Source organism: Neolamprologus brichardi, chromosome 9 (assembly GCF_056152115.1).
Source record: "Neolamprologus brichardi isolate AB-2024 chromosome 9, ASM5615211v1, whole genome shotgun sequence".
NCBI classification, from domain to species: Eukaryota; Metazoa; Chordata; class Actinopteri; order Cichliformes; family Cichlidae; genus Neolamprologus; species Neolamprologus brichardi.
Window position 1 is genome coordinate 29,985,300 of NC_142112.1, and position 14,314 is coordinate 29,999,613.

Consider the following 14,314-nt stretch of genomic DNA (forward strand, 5'->3'; position numbering starts at 1 on the left):
TTCACTGGTGTGGCATATGTCCCTTTCACAAGTGCAGCTCACAGGACAAACCAACAGACAGTTACATAATGCTGTATACTATATGCGTAACTATACAAGGAAAAAAAAACTAAACAAGCTTGACAAAATACTTCAAATCCACAAGAAACTCTAAACTGTCTCTCAGCGACCTCAGCCCACTTACAGGCTTTCTCTCTTGGTAGACTTAAAAATGAAGCACAGCCCGAGGCAAGTGTTGTTAGAAAATCTATACCGACTTTAAACTTTATGGAAGACATGCTCTGGAGAGTTATAGCTCAGTAGGACGAGTGTCATGACACCAAGATAATGTGCACATATGAAAAAAGGTATTTCTCTGATCCAGCATTCAGCGCCTTCAAGTTTCTCACACACAACATTTTACATAAACACCAGCCGACACGAGAGGAAAGAAAACCAAGCATTGCCGTGTAGCTTTCGAACAAAATCACCAAATATACACTTTGTTATTTGATCAGGATGAATATAAACACAAACCCTGCTCTGAAGTGAGCGGGCGAATCAGCGCTGTTATCTATTTAATCAGGCAAAACCTGCAGCTGCTTCCCTGCAAATAAATCAGCGGCCGACTTTGCACTGACCTTTAACTCCTTTGATGCCCGTTTGAACACTGACATTCACACTGGGTTTATTTTGTTATAGGATTAACAGGAAACTTTGGTCTCCCAGTTTCCAGGATTTGTGTTTTGCATTTAAAGGAAAACAAAAAACCCGCTGGTGTAGATTTTAAACTCTTGACCCTGACCCTGAACTAGTATGGATATACATCATATACCACCGCATTAATCACCTAAGTCTAAGTTCTCATAGTCATCTAAATACTAACCCTAAATATGTAATTTGTATCTTTTTTATACTGACACAACATCATATACAACATTTTTTTTCCAAAAAAGTCTGTTTTGCCTTTCTCCTGAAACGATGGGATGGTTCGATCAAGTGCTCGAATGATGTAGAAAAGTGCTACAAAAGTGTCAAAGTGGTTTCTTAATACAAGCCTGATTTGTCTATTAATACACGTTCATACTCAAGTCTCTTTTTTATGCCAAACCACTTTTAGTATTTAGTATCTTGCCTAAACAGGGTCTAAAGGAGACATCATCACACCATGAACTCCAGTTTTACTTTACCTACAGCAAAACGTCAGAGGTTACAAAAATTGAGTGGTGCACAATAAGCCAAAACTTGGCTCATTTGCAAGATCAAGAACATCCCCATTAGAGGAGCCAATGTTCAACCACTAACTTTCTGATTAGTAAATGCCTCATTCTTCCTCCTGAGCCACAGTCAAGCCCAGAATTCATCAGAGAATTAAGACAACTTGCCTAATAGAAATCCCCCTAATTCTGCCAAAATAACTATGACACCATCAATGAAGTCTACAACACCTCTGAATTTCTTCTGTAGTATCAGGCACCTAACCTTCACAGTAGATGTTTTTAAGCCCTGAAAGTTGTATGGTGTGGTGGTCTGAGAAGTCAACCTCTTCAAATCTTTGTCATGGTCTTCTAACCATTCCTGAAGAATATTTGAAGTGTGGCAGGACGCCTCTTCCATCAGGAAAATCATTGCCACGAAGGAGTGCACGCAGTCTGCGTTAATGCTTAAGGAGTTAATATTAGTCAGTAAAATCTACATAAACGTTGGGAACCAAGCTTAGCCACATGAATTGTGACAACCGCAGTTTCAGCCATTATGTCTTCGTTTTGATATATATTGTGCATCATAAAAACACATAACAACAAATTATATCTGATTTCATATAAACACTGATTTATTTATCATTTGCTGTAGAGTGCACATGTAGTTCATGTTTGTATCATTAACTTTTTAAAATGTCATTATCTTATTTTACAAGCTTATTTCTGATGTGTATCAGCGCAACACCAATGCTGTGTCTGGTTCCACTTGGTAAATGGACTGTTTCTTATATAGGGGTTTTCTACTCTACAAACCTTATCCAATCCTATCCATATTCACCCATTCATACAAGCACTGGTTTCTACGTTGTTGTTGTTGTTTTCTTCTATCTAACATGCAGACTGGAGCAGCTCGGGGTCGAGCCACAAACCTTTCAGTTAGTGTATGACCTGCTCTACCTCCTAAGCTACAATCACTTTATAGCAAAGATACCCCACAAGATCTTTTGGGTATGCTCTAAACCTCAGCTGTCTACACGTCAGAATTTGGCTTTAAATTTTAACTGGCAGGAGCTATGCTAGCAAAGCTATTCACCTCATCTATTTTAGTGTTGTGGCTGATTGGTGATTCATGACTGAGATCTGTTTCAGGGTGTAGATGATGAAAGTTTCAGCTAATGATCATTGGCTATTAAGGCTTTAATTAGTGCCCAATGATTTGTTAATGCATTTGGCCCCTGGTGCCACTTTGTTAAAGTGTCATGGTCTGGAGAACACTGTTATCTGCAGCCTGTTTTTAAATGAACAACCCTCTTCACATCTTATTCAACTTGTTTTTGTAATTTAACGTTAATAATAAGGCATTTTGACTGATGACAAACCTGTATGTAAAAGAGTACTTGATTAGATATTTGGTACGATTCTGTGGTTTCCATCATATCATACAGTAGAGTTGCACCAACTACTAATGATCAGAATCAGAATCCTTTAATACTCCTTAAGGAAAAGATGTGGGTTACAGTTGCTCCAACACAGTAAGAGTAACAGACTAAACTAATTAAATAATACGATATATTATAAAGGTTACAGATCTCTATGTAGTTTAGATTGATGACTAATGTAAAATTAGTTATGGCTTCATACATTAGCAACCTAGTCCTAGATGGCAGTTAGCGTACTCTGTGCTCACATGAGCTGGAACTCATACAAACACCTTGTCCCATACTGCTCAGTTTTGAGACCAGGCAAAAGTGTGGTTTCCATAGTAACACCTTGGTTGAACCATGTCTTGCTGTAACTAAACAATACACAAAACAGCAGGTGGCAGAAGATGCTGTCAATGTTGACATATCACTTTTTGGGGAGAATAAAAGACAGAGTTCATGGTTTATGTAATTTAACAAAAAAAGAAAAAACTAATGACAGAATGAAATAAAAAAAACTGCACCTGTGACAAAGTGAAAGTGGGAGAAGCAGCAGGTACCAAAGGAAAGGCAAAATTTACTGATCCATAAGCGTTAAAAAAAAACTGTGGATATTTCAGAATGTCATAGCAGAAGAAAACACAGGCAGAACTAGCAGCTTTATCACAGGACTGTAACCGGCTTACAGTCTTATTATTTTCATCTGTGTGTTTAAACTGTCCACCTGTTCACCATATAGTGCCCTATATCATGCCCACACCATTTTATAGTGGTGCTCAAAATCTCATCTGTAAACTTCCACTGTAGTGCACTACAAAATCATCACACATACCACGCAGGTTCTATTATGCTTTTGTGAGCAGATGCAGTTCTTATCATTTTTATTTAAATGCTGTGGGGAGATAAGTTTCAATTGCACTGTGCAATCATTCAGACATAGCAATGCTGAGTTATCCCTGGCCCCAAGTATGATGCAGATGTTCTGCTATTGTTTTGGTGACAGATATCTGGAGCAAATGTATCATCAGCTGTCTGCACTTGTTCCCTAGTTAGTCCAAACGCCATATGAGTGAAAAACTGGACAATTCAAACAGAGCCAGGCAATTCTTAACTTTTGGTTGGCTGACTTTGAGTGGATAGAAACCCAGTATGTACAACATTAGCTACCCTTCAGTTCCCCCTTTCTCATGTTAAATCTCTTCCTCATGTATGACCTTTGCTTGTTTCTGGACTTTTGTAAGTCCCTTGTTGGAAATAGTCGCTTCACTGACTTCTTCACTGTGAGAGCACTGCCCGTTTTGGATGAAAGATTCCCATTGTGTCCCAGTTTCCTGCATCTGAGTCCTCGAACACAAGAGTTCTTCAGCACACACACACACACACACACACACACACACACTTAGTTGAAACAATACAACATGAAATGAAAAAAAAAATCAAAGAAATATCAAAAATAAACAAGAGGGAATATTACTACACATTAATAAAGCACCCATAGAATAAGTTACTGTTCCAAACATGGTATCTAATATTGAATCACAACAACCAAATATTTTTTAGCCTAATATTAAGAAATTAACTTACTATGCTAAATAAGAAATTAACTTACTATGGGCATCTTACTTACTATTAAGAAATTAACTATCCCTCCCTCCATTTTCTTCCACTAAACAGATTCAGGGTACTCGGGGACAAAAGGTTACCCCACCTGTCATAAAGTAAGACAGATGTATATCCTTGTAGTTAGTGGGGTAAGCTAAACTAAGTCAAACTAAAGTCCATCATGTAGATAATTCAAATTTATTTAGGGAATTATCTATTTGTTGTTATCTATTTATTTGGCCACGTAAACTGTCATTGGTAAACATGACAAGTGATAATGCTAAGGCCATCTTCAAGCCTTGATGGTTTCATTTAATGCCGGGATTCCAAACAAATGGTAAATGGTAAATGGTAAATGGCCTGTATTTGTATAGCGCTTTTCTAGTCCCTAAGGACCCCAAAGCGCTTTACACAACCTGTCATCCACCCATTCACACACACATTCACACACTGGTGATGGCAAGCTACATTGTAGCCACAGCCACCCTGGGGCGCACTGACAGAGGCGAGGCTGCCGGACACTGGCGCCACCGGGCCCTCTGACCACCACCAGTAGGCAACGGGTGAAGTATCTTGCCCAAGGACACAACGACCAGGACTGTCCAAGCTGGGGTTCGAACTGGTACCCTTCCGATAACAAGGCGAACTCCCAACTCTTGAGCCATGATCGCCCCTAAAATCAAAATCAAATTACCACAACTGACACACAGCATGAGACATTGTGGAGGCTCTGCAGGCCTACAGCAGTCTTTGTCCATCTGGTAATCCATGCTAGAGTGTTATCACTTATTTAGCATAGTAAGTAAAAGCTCCAGGGTCAAAACAAGCAGCTAAAACTTGGGGACGTGTTACGCTTGTGTTTTCCTGTTCATGGAGAGACTAGTTGTTTGTCCCAAAAAAACAAAATAAAAAAATATATACATGTTATCAAAATAGCAATAAAAAATAATAATGTACACGCATACACAAATACTGCTGCTCTGGCATGTTCTCCAGGTGTTAAGAGGCGGTTTACTATTCCCGGTTCCCAGTGGACACCAGGTGAGTGCAATGCTCTCTTTGCCTGTACCTCTGTTATTAATAACTGCTGCTCTGGTCCTGCCTTGGGGCAAACTGACCTCGCTGCTTTCTCCTGCACTGCTGGTTGTTTCGTGTGAGAAATTACATGCAATTCTCTGTTATGTAATAAGGATTGGAAATGTCGCACTGAAACACAGCAGACGCACAAGAATACGCCGATTTGTTAGTGATGGAGGATTCATGAAACCGTTCGTTTTAGTGGCAGCTGAAGTATTAACATTTGCTTAGGTTTTGCATTTGAAAAGTGAGTCTGCACAAAGAGGAAAATAGTCTGCAGTCGGCTTCTCTTTTTTTCCCCCTTCTGCTCCCAACTCCCCAGGCAACCTTTAGCTTCCCAGTCAAAGAGGACATATGGTGTATAAAATGGCTTTTGGGGGGAAAAAAGAAAGAAGAAAATGTTGGAAACGGTGGTGTTGACTGGATATGTGCTGCACAAAGACTGGGTCGTAATTGAGAGCAGCAGCGAGGAGCATGTGGCAGAGCCATCATGGTGGCCATCAAGGCCCTCGGGCATAAAGAGAGGATTATCACAGAGAGCAAGAGATAGAGGTGCCCAAGGAAACAGAGTGCTTTCTCCTTTCATCCTCCATTCTTTGTGGGTCTAAAGGCCAGGCCAGCAAAGAGAGGAGCATCCCACCAGCGGGAGTCTTTCTGACTGACTCTTTCTGAGCTAATGTTAGCTGCACAAACATTAAGAAGCTGACTGTAGATATATCTGCATAATAGCTTATATTCACAAAAGGATATTCATCAAAAGATTCTTGCATTAAAGGCCTGCCTGTGTCCTCTTTGTTACAAGTCAGTCTTAGATGTATTCATCAGTGAACACTGAATTTCATACGCTTTGAGCTATAGGTCTCAAAGCAGAAAATAGACTCTGAAACTGATTAGCCTGTTTAGTCACAGGACAGGATGCTGCAATATATAACAACTTTAGCTAGTTTAGGGCCTTACACAGACCTAAAACAAACCTACTTTAAAAAATGTTTACTTATATTAAAACAATGGGAAATTGATAGACTACCAAATGTGAAATGTTACTTATACTTAACAGCTGTCTGGTGTAAGTGTTCATTGCATATAAGCACTGCGATACCTAAATTCACAAGTGTCGAACTCCAGGCCTTGAGGGCTGGTGTCCTGCAGGTTTTAGATGTAACCTTGATACAACACAGCTGATTTAGAGGCTAAATTACCTCCTCAACATGTCTTGAAGTTCTCCAGAGTCCTGGTAATGAACTAATCATTTGATTCAGGTGTGGTGACCCAGGGTGAGATCCAAAAACTGCAGGACACCCGCCCTCGAGGGTGGAGGGTGGAGCAGGGTGGAGTTCGACACCCCTGCTTAAGTCTTCAGTTTACAGTTACAGCTAATTTCTCAGTTTCCTACATGCTCTTATTTTTTCACTCCTATTCTTTCAAATACTAAAATTTCTTTGTTTGAACATTTTTAACTGCTAGCTAACATTTTTTTAGTCACGACACTTTTTCAGTCATTTTTTTAACTAAATGTGTAAAGAATAAAAAAAAACATATTTAATATATTTAAGTCCCGTCTTTTCATTGTGCAGGGTTACAATTTTAAATGTTTACTACAAGCTCCTCCTACACAATCAGAAGCTGAGCAATTACATTTGGCACATGGGTATGATGTCATCACATTGCCTATCAACCACTTACTAAAATGCTAAAATGACCCATTAAGCTGTGTACACACTGGAAACAATTTACTTATCACACGCTGTTTTGAAGTTGATGGCGCCATTCCAGGCTGTGGTTGCCTATGTGATCCTCTCACATTTGTTCTACCAAGTAATATGTCAATGAACATTATTGCTCTCTCGCACTGGCATTTGCTTCAGTTACTCACCTTAAAGTTGTGAAAAGTTTATCTTAGGTACTGCCCACTTCTCATCATCAGCAGTTATTTGCCCGTAGTGAGTTGAAGTTGCAGAACGTTATTCACTTTCTATTCACGTTCTAGAAGATCTCATTTATTCTCTTTACTGCCTAATGCCTCTGTAGAGAGACTTATCCATGATTTGATAGCTTAGCACAGCTAACTGTTGCCAAAAAATTCAAGGTCAAACTCAAGACACAAGAATTTGGGTTCCAATATCTACCCTTCTCATGGTAAATACAAGCCAATTGGAAGGTACCATAAATTCATAAAGCACCTTGTTTCAGATGTGTAGACACTATCCCTTCACTATTTAGATCACTAGCTTCTTAGCTAAGAAGCTAAGAACTTCTTAGCTTCTTAGCTAAGAAGCTAAGAGCTTCTTAGCTTCTTAGCTAAGAAGCTAGTGATCAATAGTTTAAAAGTTTACTGATTGTTTTAAAACTGCTTTATAGACAGTTATCTGGATAGTTATTGTACAGTTGCAAGGTTTATTGATAAAGAACTGGTAATGGTTAATAAATACTGTACATCACATCTATACGCATTGTCGGATGCTTGTTATGAAGCTGAAACTGGTTCTTGTAAATCAAGTGATATTTAACCTCCCAGTTCCCTAGCAAAAAAAAAAAAATAAAAAATCAGTGTTTGATTATTCTGTGGAGGTTAAAGTCCAATGACTTAATCGGTGGGCATGCTGTACACTGCCTTCTGCATGCTCTATCCACGTGGCACCCTCACCTAATGTAGGTAAATATTTTGAGTATTTTTACAAAACACATCTTGAGCAGACCTGTGCTACATGTAACAAAGTGCAACTTTGAACGATGGAAGTATTCACATACTGTCTGGAACTGAAGCAAAACATTCCCTTAAACCAAAGTTAATGCAAAAGAGATGAAAACACAAAAGCTTAAAAGTCCTCCTTTAGCAGTGTAGCCAAAGGAGTTGCAAGCTTGCATGAACTTGCATGCACATATCTCCTACTCCGGGTCTCGACAAGAACACGGTGCTGTCCTTTTAGGAGGGCACAATTTGTGCATTATGCCGTAGAACCATCACAATGCAGGAACCCGTGCAGCTTTCTCAAGGAAAATGTCCCTTACGTGATGGAAATGCATTAAGCTGACAGGACACGTAGAAAATGCGAGTCGAGCCGCCGGGCACGATGCTGCTTGTCTACCATCATTTCAGTGCAACCTGGGTTATTTTATTGAGCCCTGTCTCTGGTCATCAAAAAAGACACGGCACCTGCGGGGAAGTGGCTGTGACAGAAAGTGAATAAAGACTGCTTCTTCTTCAGAGTGCTGGCACTTTCTCTTATAGTCGGTACGCTCGTGTCATTAAAGGAAAAGTTCACCCCAAAATCCAATTTCTGTGTATTTTTTTTCTCCCTCTGGCTTATAGCGCTGTTTATCCATCTAGATTGTTTTGGTGTGAGTTCCCAGTTTTAGAAATATATTTGCTGTAGAGATGTCTACCTTCTCTTGAATATAATGGAAGTAAATGACTCTTGCCTTGTGGTGCTCAAAGCAACAACAACATAATACAGCTGCAACGTCTCTTTCCATAAATCACGACTGGATACTTTATAAATATATTGCAGGCTGAATATAGGAACTGTTTTTTCTAGTGTCCACATCCACCTTTTTTTAACTAACCAAGTCATAATTTTTGGAAAGAGACATTGCTGCTGAGTTTTTCTAAATGTATTCTTGGTTAATCGACTACCACCAGTGCCATGTAATTCTCCTATATCTCCATAACTGTGCAAATCACACCAAAGCAATCTAGATTCATAACCAATGCAGGAATAGTTTGAGGAATTTTGCAGCGAACTGCCCCTTTAAAACCCTTCTTCCAATGACCAAACCAAAGTAAGAAGGAGGTATGTTAGCAATTATAAATAAATGATGATAATGTACTAATACATTAGTAATAATGTACTAGTAATAATGGTGAAGTACTCAGTTCTGGGTACCTTTCTTTTATATGTAAAAAATATGGACCAAATTGTACAAACATGAACATTTTCCTGACAGACAAGATGAAACTGGAGTGATTCTTCCATGGCAATATTGGGGAGATGCACCAAAGGACCAGCTGCAGCACTTCTGTGTATTACATATCACCTATCCTAAAGCTGCATTTCCTTCTATTTGTCGTCTTCGCTGAGGGTTATGTTGTCATTGTAATTGTCATATTTATTATAAGTTATCTTCTGTAATATCTTCCTGTATTTTTGTCAATTTATGGAATCTAACAACAGTCCAAATCTTTATAAATTCTCCAAACGCAGCACAGCACTCTGTCCTTACGGTGTGTTCACACCGAACGCGATGGACGCGAATAGAGCGTCAGGTTTACATGTAAAGTCAATGGAAAGGCGCGATGACGCGCGATTGTGGGTCCCGCGAAAATTCGGAAGCAGATTTGCGTCGCGAAAACGCCAAAACGCGTGAAACGCGCGTCAGTGTAGCGCGTCTGGCGCGTTTGACTCGCGAATAAAACCACGCGCGTGAGTTTTTGTGTTGCATTTTGTGCATACGCGCGTTTCGCGTCTACCGCTCGAGTTGGAAAAAGCTGAACTCCAGCGTCAAATCGCGCAGCGACAACCAATCAGGAGCCTGGTGACGTGGCTCTGACCTAGGTCAAAGGGGCAGATCCAGCCAAAGCCCTTCATTCTTCATTCAGTATGGAGGAAAAGCTAATCAGAGCCTGGCTAATCACCCGGAGTTATATGATGCTAGCTACTACTTCTACCGAGACAGGAATAAAAAGGACCTAGCTTGGAGACACATAAGTGAGGAGATCGGGCAACCTGGTAAGTTCATTCCTTCTTCTTTTTAATTTTCAGACTGACCCGATGAACCCGCGCAAAAGCTAGCAAGCCCGCCTACTGTCCCGCTATTTTCCCACTGATGTACAAATACCTTTCCGCTAACAAGATAATGCGTTTATTCAGAGGACATCTGCAGGAGAAAGTGGAAGAGCCTCAGGGACACTTATAATAAGGAGAAGAAGACAGAGAAGGAGAAGGGGAGTGGGTCTGCAGCAGGATCAGGGAGAAAATGGAAGTTCTTCACGGTCATGGGGTTTCTGGACCCCTTCCTCACCCCGCGGGAGACTAGCGGTAATATGGTGCGGACCGTGGAGAACTTCTCCCCCGAGGACCAGGGACAGCCCGAAGAGGCAGCAGGGGAGTGTCAGTCAGAAGGTATGTTTACAATGAGTTAATGTAGGCAGTTAATTTATGCGTGTTGTCATACAGGAATATATTTTGTTTATTAATAAACAGTATACAGTAGTCCCGCTGTTCATCCGTCACTGCCTCGCCTTTTCGCTGATTTTATTTATTGCACCGTACAGCTTTCAACGATGCGCATTGCATTCTGCAGCCCAAATGACAAATCTCCTCCGTGTTGTGTCTCCTGCGCTTGCCAAACTTATCATGTTTGGTTTTGATAACCATCACGTCCAATAGAAAAAAACAGCACAAAAACACTCATAACTATGACCCTCATTCGGAAATACACACCTGCACCGGGAGCAAAAAAGGCGCACAAAAGTGGCGCCGCAGACGGAGAAAAAGCGCGGCATAATACTTTTACGTTTTAAAATCGACAAAGGTTTGCACTTTGAGAATCAACTTGTGAGAACTGTGACTACTGTTCATGTGCTGCAATAAATGAGAGACCACTGTATATAATAATAAGTATATAAGTATATAATAATATAATATTCTCTATGACTGTTGTTTTCAACCTGTTAACATCTAATATTGTCTTGATAGAGTCAAGTAATCATGCAGCAGAGTCCTCAACTGTCTCTTCTCCTGGCTCTCCAGTCCCTGGTCCCTCAGCTCCTGCTGCTGCACCCACAGGTATGAACATCAAGCACTGACAGCTTTTTACTTGCTTGAATTCCCTTGTGATCACCTTTACTAAATATCTACAACCAATCTGTTTATATCCTGTTTTTTTCAATTTTGAAAATGAAAATCTAGTAGCAGCCTTCTCATTACTTTGTGTTGTTTTGTGCTGTGTTTTACAGGCCCACAGAGGAGGACAGTTCGAAGGCGGGCGAGGGACGGGTCCCAGGACGGTCCATCGGCGGTGGAGCTGGCCATCCTGGAGTCCCTAAAGAGGCCACGCCCGTCTCCAACAGAACATTTCCTCCTCGGCCTTGTTCCTGTTCTGGAGAGCATGCCGCCTCAGACATGAGAATTCGTGAAATTTCAAATTTATAAATTAGTTTTTGAAAACAGCACAGCTGTGTTAAATTTGGAAACATTGGACCCTAATGATCAGTAGTTTTCTGATGAGGCAGCAGCTCTCCAGGGCAGAAACAATGTTCTTATTTTTCTCCTCCTTCTCCCTGAGGCTCTTCCACTCCAAGCTGGGTCCTTTTTATTCCTGTCTCTCTGTAAATAGTTAAATTTCATATATTTATGATAAATGTTTTTGTTAATGAATTTATATATTTTTTCAAATAAACATTTATAATGACAAATGTCTCTGTTCTACTACACAGCAAATATTGGCACCCGACTTGACACGAGTAGAATTTATTTCATATTATACTAATGACAAAACATACTAATACAGTGGGATGCAAAAGTTTGGGCAACATTGTGAAAAGTAATTATTTTCCTGTACAAATTATTGGTTGTCACAATAAAAATTGTCAGTTAAATATATCATATAGGAGACACACACAGTGATATTTGAGAAGTGAAATGCAGTTTACAGAAAGTGTGCAATAACTGTTTAAATCAAGCAGGTGCATAAATTTGCGACACAAAAAAAGAGAAATGAAATAAATATTTAGTGTATATCAATGTGTGTGTCTCCTATATGATATATGTAAGTGACATTTTTCATTGTAACAGCGATTCATACAGGAAAATAATGACTTTTAATAAGGTTGCCCAAACTTTTCCACCACACTGTATATAGGAACATAGTGAAGACAAGTTACTTAAGAGAGTAAAAAGAGGTTAGTTTATTTTGGAGTAGAGCTCCATTTATTAAGAAAAAATTAAAAGGACAGGAACACTCTTTAGAGGTTTGTGGGTGGCTCTTAAAAGAGCCGTTGTGGGGAAGTCACTCGGACTTCAAACAGGCTACTCCTTTGGTTGCCAAGACACAGCTCCCTCCACCGAGAAGTGAGCCATGAATTTCTCCCTCACCAGGACAGCCTCTCTGGAGGAGTTGTTTGCTGGCAAGGAACCTGGACAAAATTGTTTAAAATGAGTATTATGTGTACTGCAGTTACAAAATACATTATTGAAATTCCAAAATTACAAATTGCAAAACATAAATCTTACATAAAACCTTTTGTAATTATAAGGATAATTACATGATATATATTAGATATAATCTAAAACAGTCTGCGGGGATTATATACAAATATTCAACTATCCCAGAATTAAACCAGGTCTAAATAAAAAGGAGTGAGTATCACTACAAAGGTTAACTCAGTGGTCCTAATGCTACAGTTTGATATCAGCAAACACCGAGCACATACATTGATATGACACCACAGCCATGCTATCATTCAAACACTGATAACAGCATAAATCGAATTAAATCGGGACTTGATGAGACCTTCTGAGTATCACTAGAAATATTATAAACAGTCGTCTCCGTACCACATTCACTGTTAGCATAGCACATCCATGTTAGCAGTGTATAAATGGATGGTTTAGCATGTATTAGCACAGGTATCAATAAAGGACTACCGTATTAAATACTTTTACTAACCTCAGGCAGATGGACAGGCGCTCTGCAGGTGGGATTGAGCGCCTGTAATTGGTGTCTAGGCGGGCGATTCTGGGACCGACCCGGGGAAGCAGGTCCTCAAACTGGCCGAGTGAAAGACGGTGATGTCGCTGGAATCGGCCGTCATCCAGGCGCAGCTCCTGGAGCAAATGGTGAAACTCACCAAACTGCTCACGCCTCTGGAGGACCTGATGGACCCAGGTACGGCGAGGGCGTCTTTTACGCCGCTGCTCTGCTCTCCACAGTACATAGAGAAGGGAGACTCTCTCTTCAAGCGCTAACTCGACAGCTGCCATCTTGCAAAGATACCGGTCTGGCACAACTTCCTCCCACATCCCTCCCACATTTCCGGTTCACGCGCGTCAAAATATGATATTTTGACGCGCGATGGATTTTTCTTGGACACGCGTTGAGGCGCGAATGTGCACGCGTCAAATTAGGGGCGTTTGGGGCGTTTTTGTTCGCGTCCATCGCGTTCGGTGTGAACACACCGTTACTCTGTTAGACCAGGTCATTAAAGATAACCTTACATAGTTATTAGCAAAAAAATCCTACCAAACAGCACTCTTTAATACCTGAGTTGCTCGATTTTCCTTAATGTTGACATTTACAGGCTGAAGGCTTTGACAGGCCACCTTACTGAGCAGCGGAGTCCCACTGACGTCAGCAGTAAGAGAAGCAGCGCCTCGGGGATATTTAACCCCTGCTTCCTCCAGGTCGCGCTCAATGGAAAATCTACAAGGTCGGACTCATTTTTGCTCATCGGGTTTAAAAGCTTCCTTCTGTGTGTACAGTTTAGTTTTCTCCTTGCTGGTATGCTTAGCTGCAAATCTAATTTACCTCTTGGATGCATTTTTTTTTTACTCCTACCACCTTTCATCTCAGTTTAGCATCAAACATTATTGCATTTAGCCTCGGGAATTGTGGGATTTTCTTCCTATTTGTTTCTGGATGGAGTCCATGAAAGCAGATGCTGCTGGCTCCTCCTGGAGCTCCAGGCCTCCCACTCTGTTACATGCTGGGTATCACAAAGCACTCGGGCTGTCCAGACAGAGCTGCATGAATAGTAAAATGAGAGGCAAAGCAAAAACGTAGAGGATCCTGCATATAGTTAGAACGTATTTGGCCTTTTTGAGAGATAAGCTGAAAATGCATACTTTTCACCATTTAGTTTTGCTTTTAAGCTTCATTTAATCTTGCTTATTCCTGCTACTGCAGGTGAAACTGCCTGAGCTCCAGCCTCAAAGCAATTAAGGTCTGTGTTGTGAAAGGTGAGCTTGAAGTAATGCGCCTGCCTCACTTTCCTCCCCTTACTTTCTTTTGTTTGTTCTAACACTTTTTTCTTTA

The 14,314-nt window shown here is 40.5% G+C and overlaps 2 protein-coding genes and 1 long non-coding RNA gene across 6 annotated transcripts in view; 1 reads left to right on the forward strand and 2 right to left on the reverse strand.

The window, feature by feature from the left end:
- Window positions 1-14,314, reverse strand: part of gpr158a (G protein-coupled receptor 158a) — a 96,214-nt gene that overhangs the window by 76,172 nt on the left and 5,728 nt on the right. The window lies entirely within an intron of this gene.
- On the forward strand, window positions 9,507-11,696 carry LOC148101489 (uncharacterized). Of its 2 annotated transcripts, XM_087845656.1 has the most exons (4): window positions 9,507-10,008; window positions 10,150-10,401; window positions 10,978-11,067; window positions 11,238-11,696. In XM_087845656.1, exons 2-4 carry the CDS (start codon window positions 10,275-10,277, stop codon window positions 11,405-11,407), a joined length of 387 nt encoding a protein of 128 aa, XP_087701782.1. In that variant the 5' UTR covers window positions 9,507-10,008; window positions 10,150-10,274; the 3' UTR covers window positions 11,408-11,696. The 2 variants fall into 2 exon arrangements, with proteins under 2 accessions (XP_087701782.1, XP_087701781.1); XM_087845655.1 differs by having other exon boundaries at window positions 9,507-10,401.
- LOC148101490 (uncharacterized) lies at window positions 12,174-13,460 on the reverse strand. The gene is made up of 2 exons (XR_015719575.1): window positions 12,950-13,460; window positions 12,174-12,416 (listed from the first exon to the last, which is right to left on the reverse strand). It is a non-coding gene; the product is annotated as an uncharacterized LOC148101490 (long non-coding RNA).

Excerpts from the sequence above, each read along its gene's own strand:
- LOC148101489 (XM_087845655.1), top strand. The coding sequence starts at position 10,275 with ATGGGGTTTCTGGACCCCTTCCTCACCCCGCGGGAGACTAGCGGTAAT. Across the intron at positions 10,402-10,977 it reads AGGGGAGTGTCAGTCAGAAG|AGTCAAGTAATCATGCAGCA; the intron begins GTATGTTTACAA and ends TTGTCTTGATAG. Across the intron at positions 11,068-11,237 it reads TCCTGCTGCTGCACCCACAG|GCCCACAGAGGAGGACAGTT; the intron begins GTATGAACATCA and ends TGTGTTTTACAG.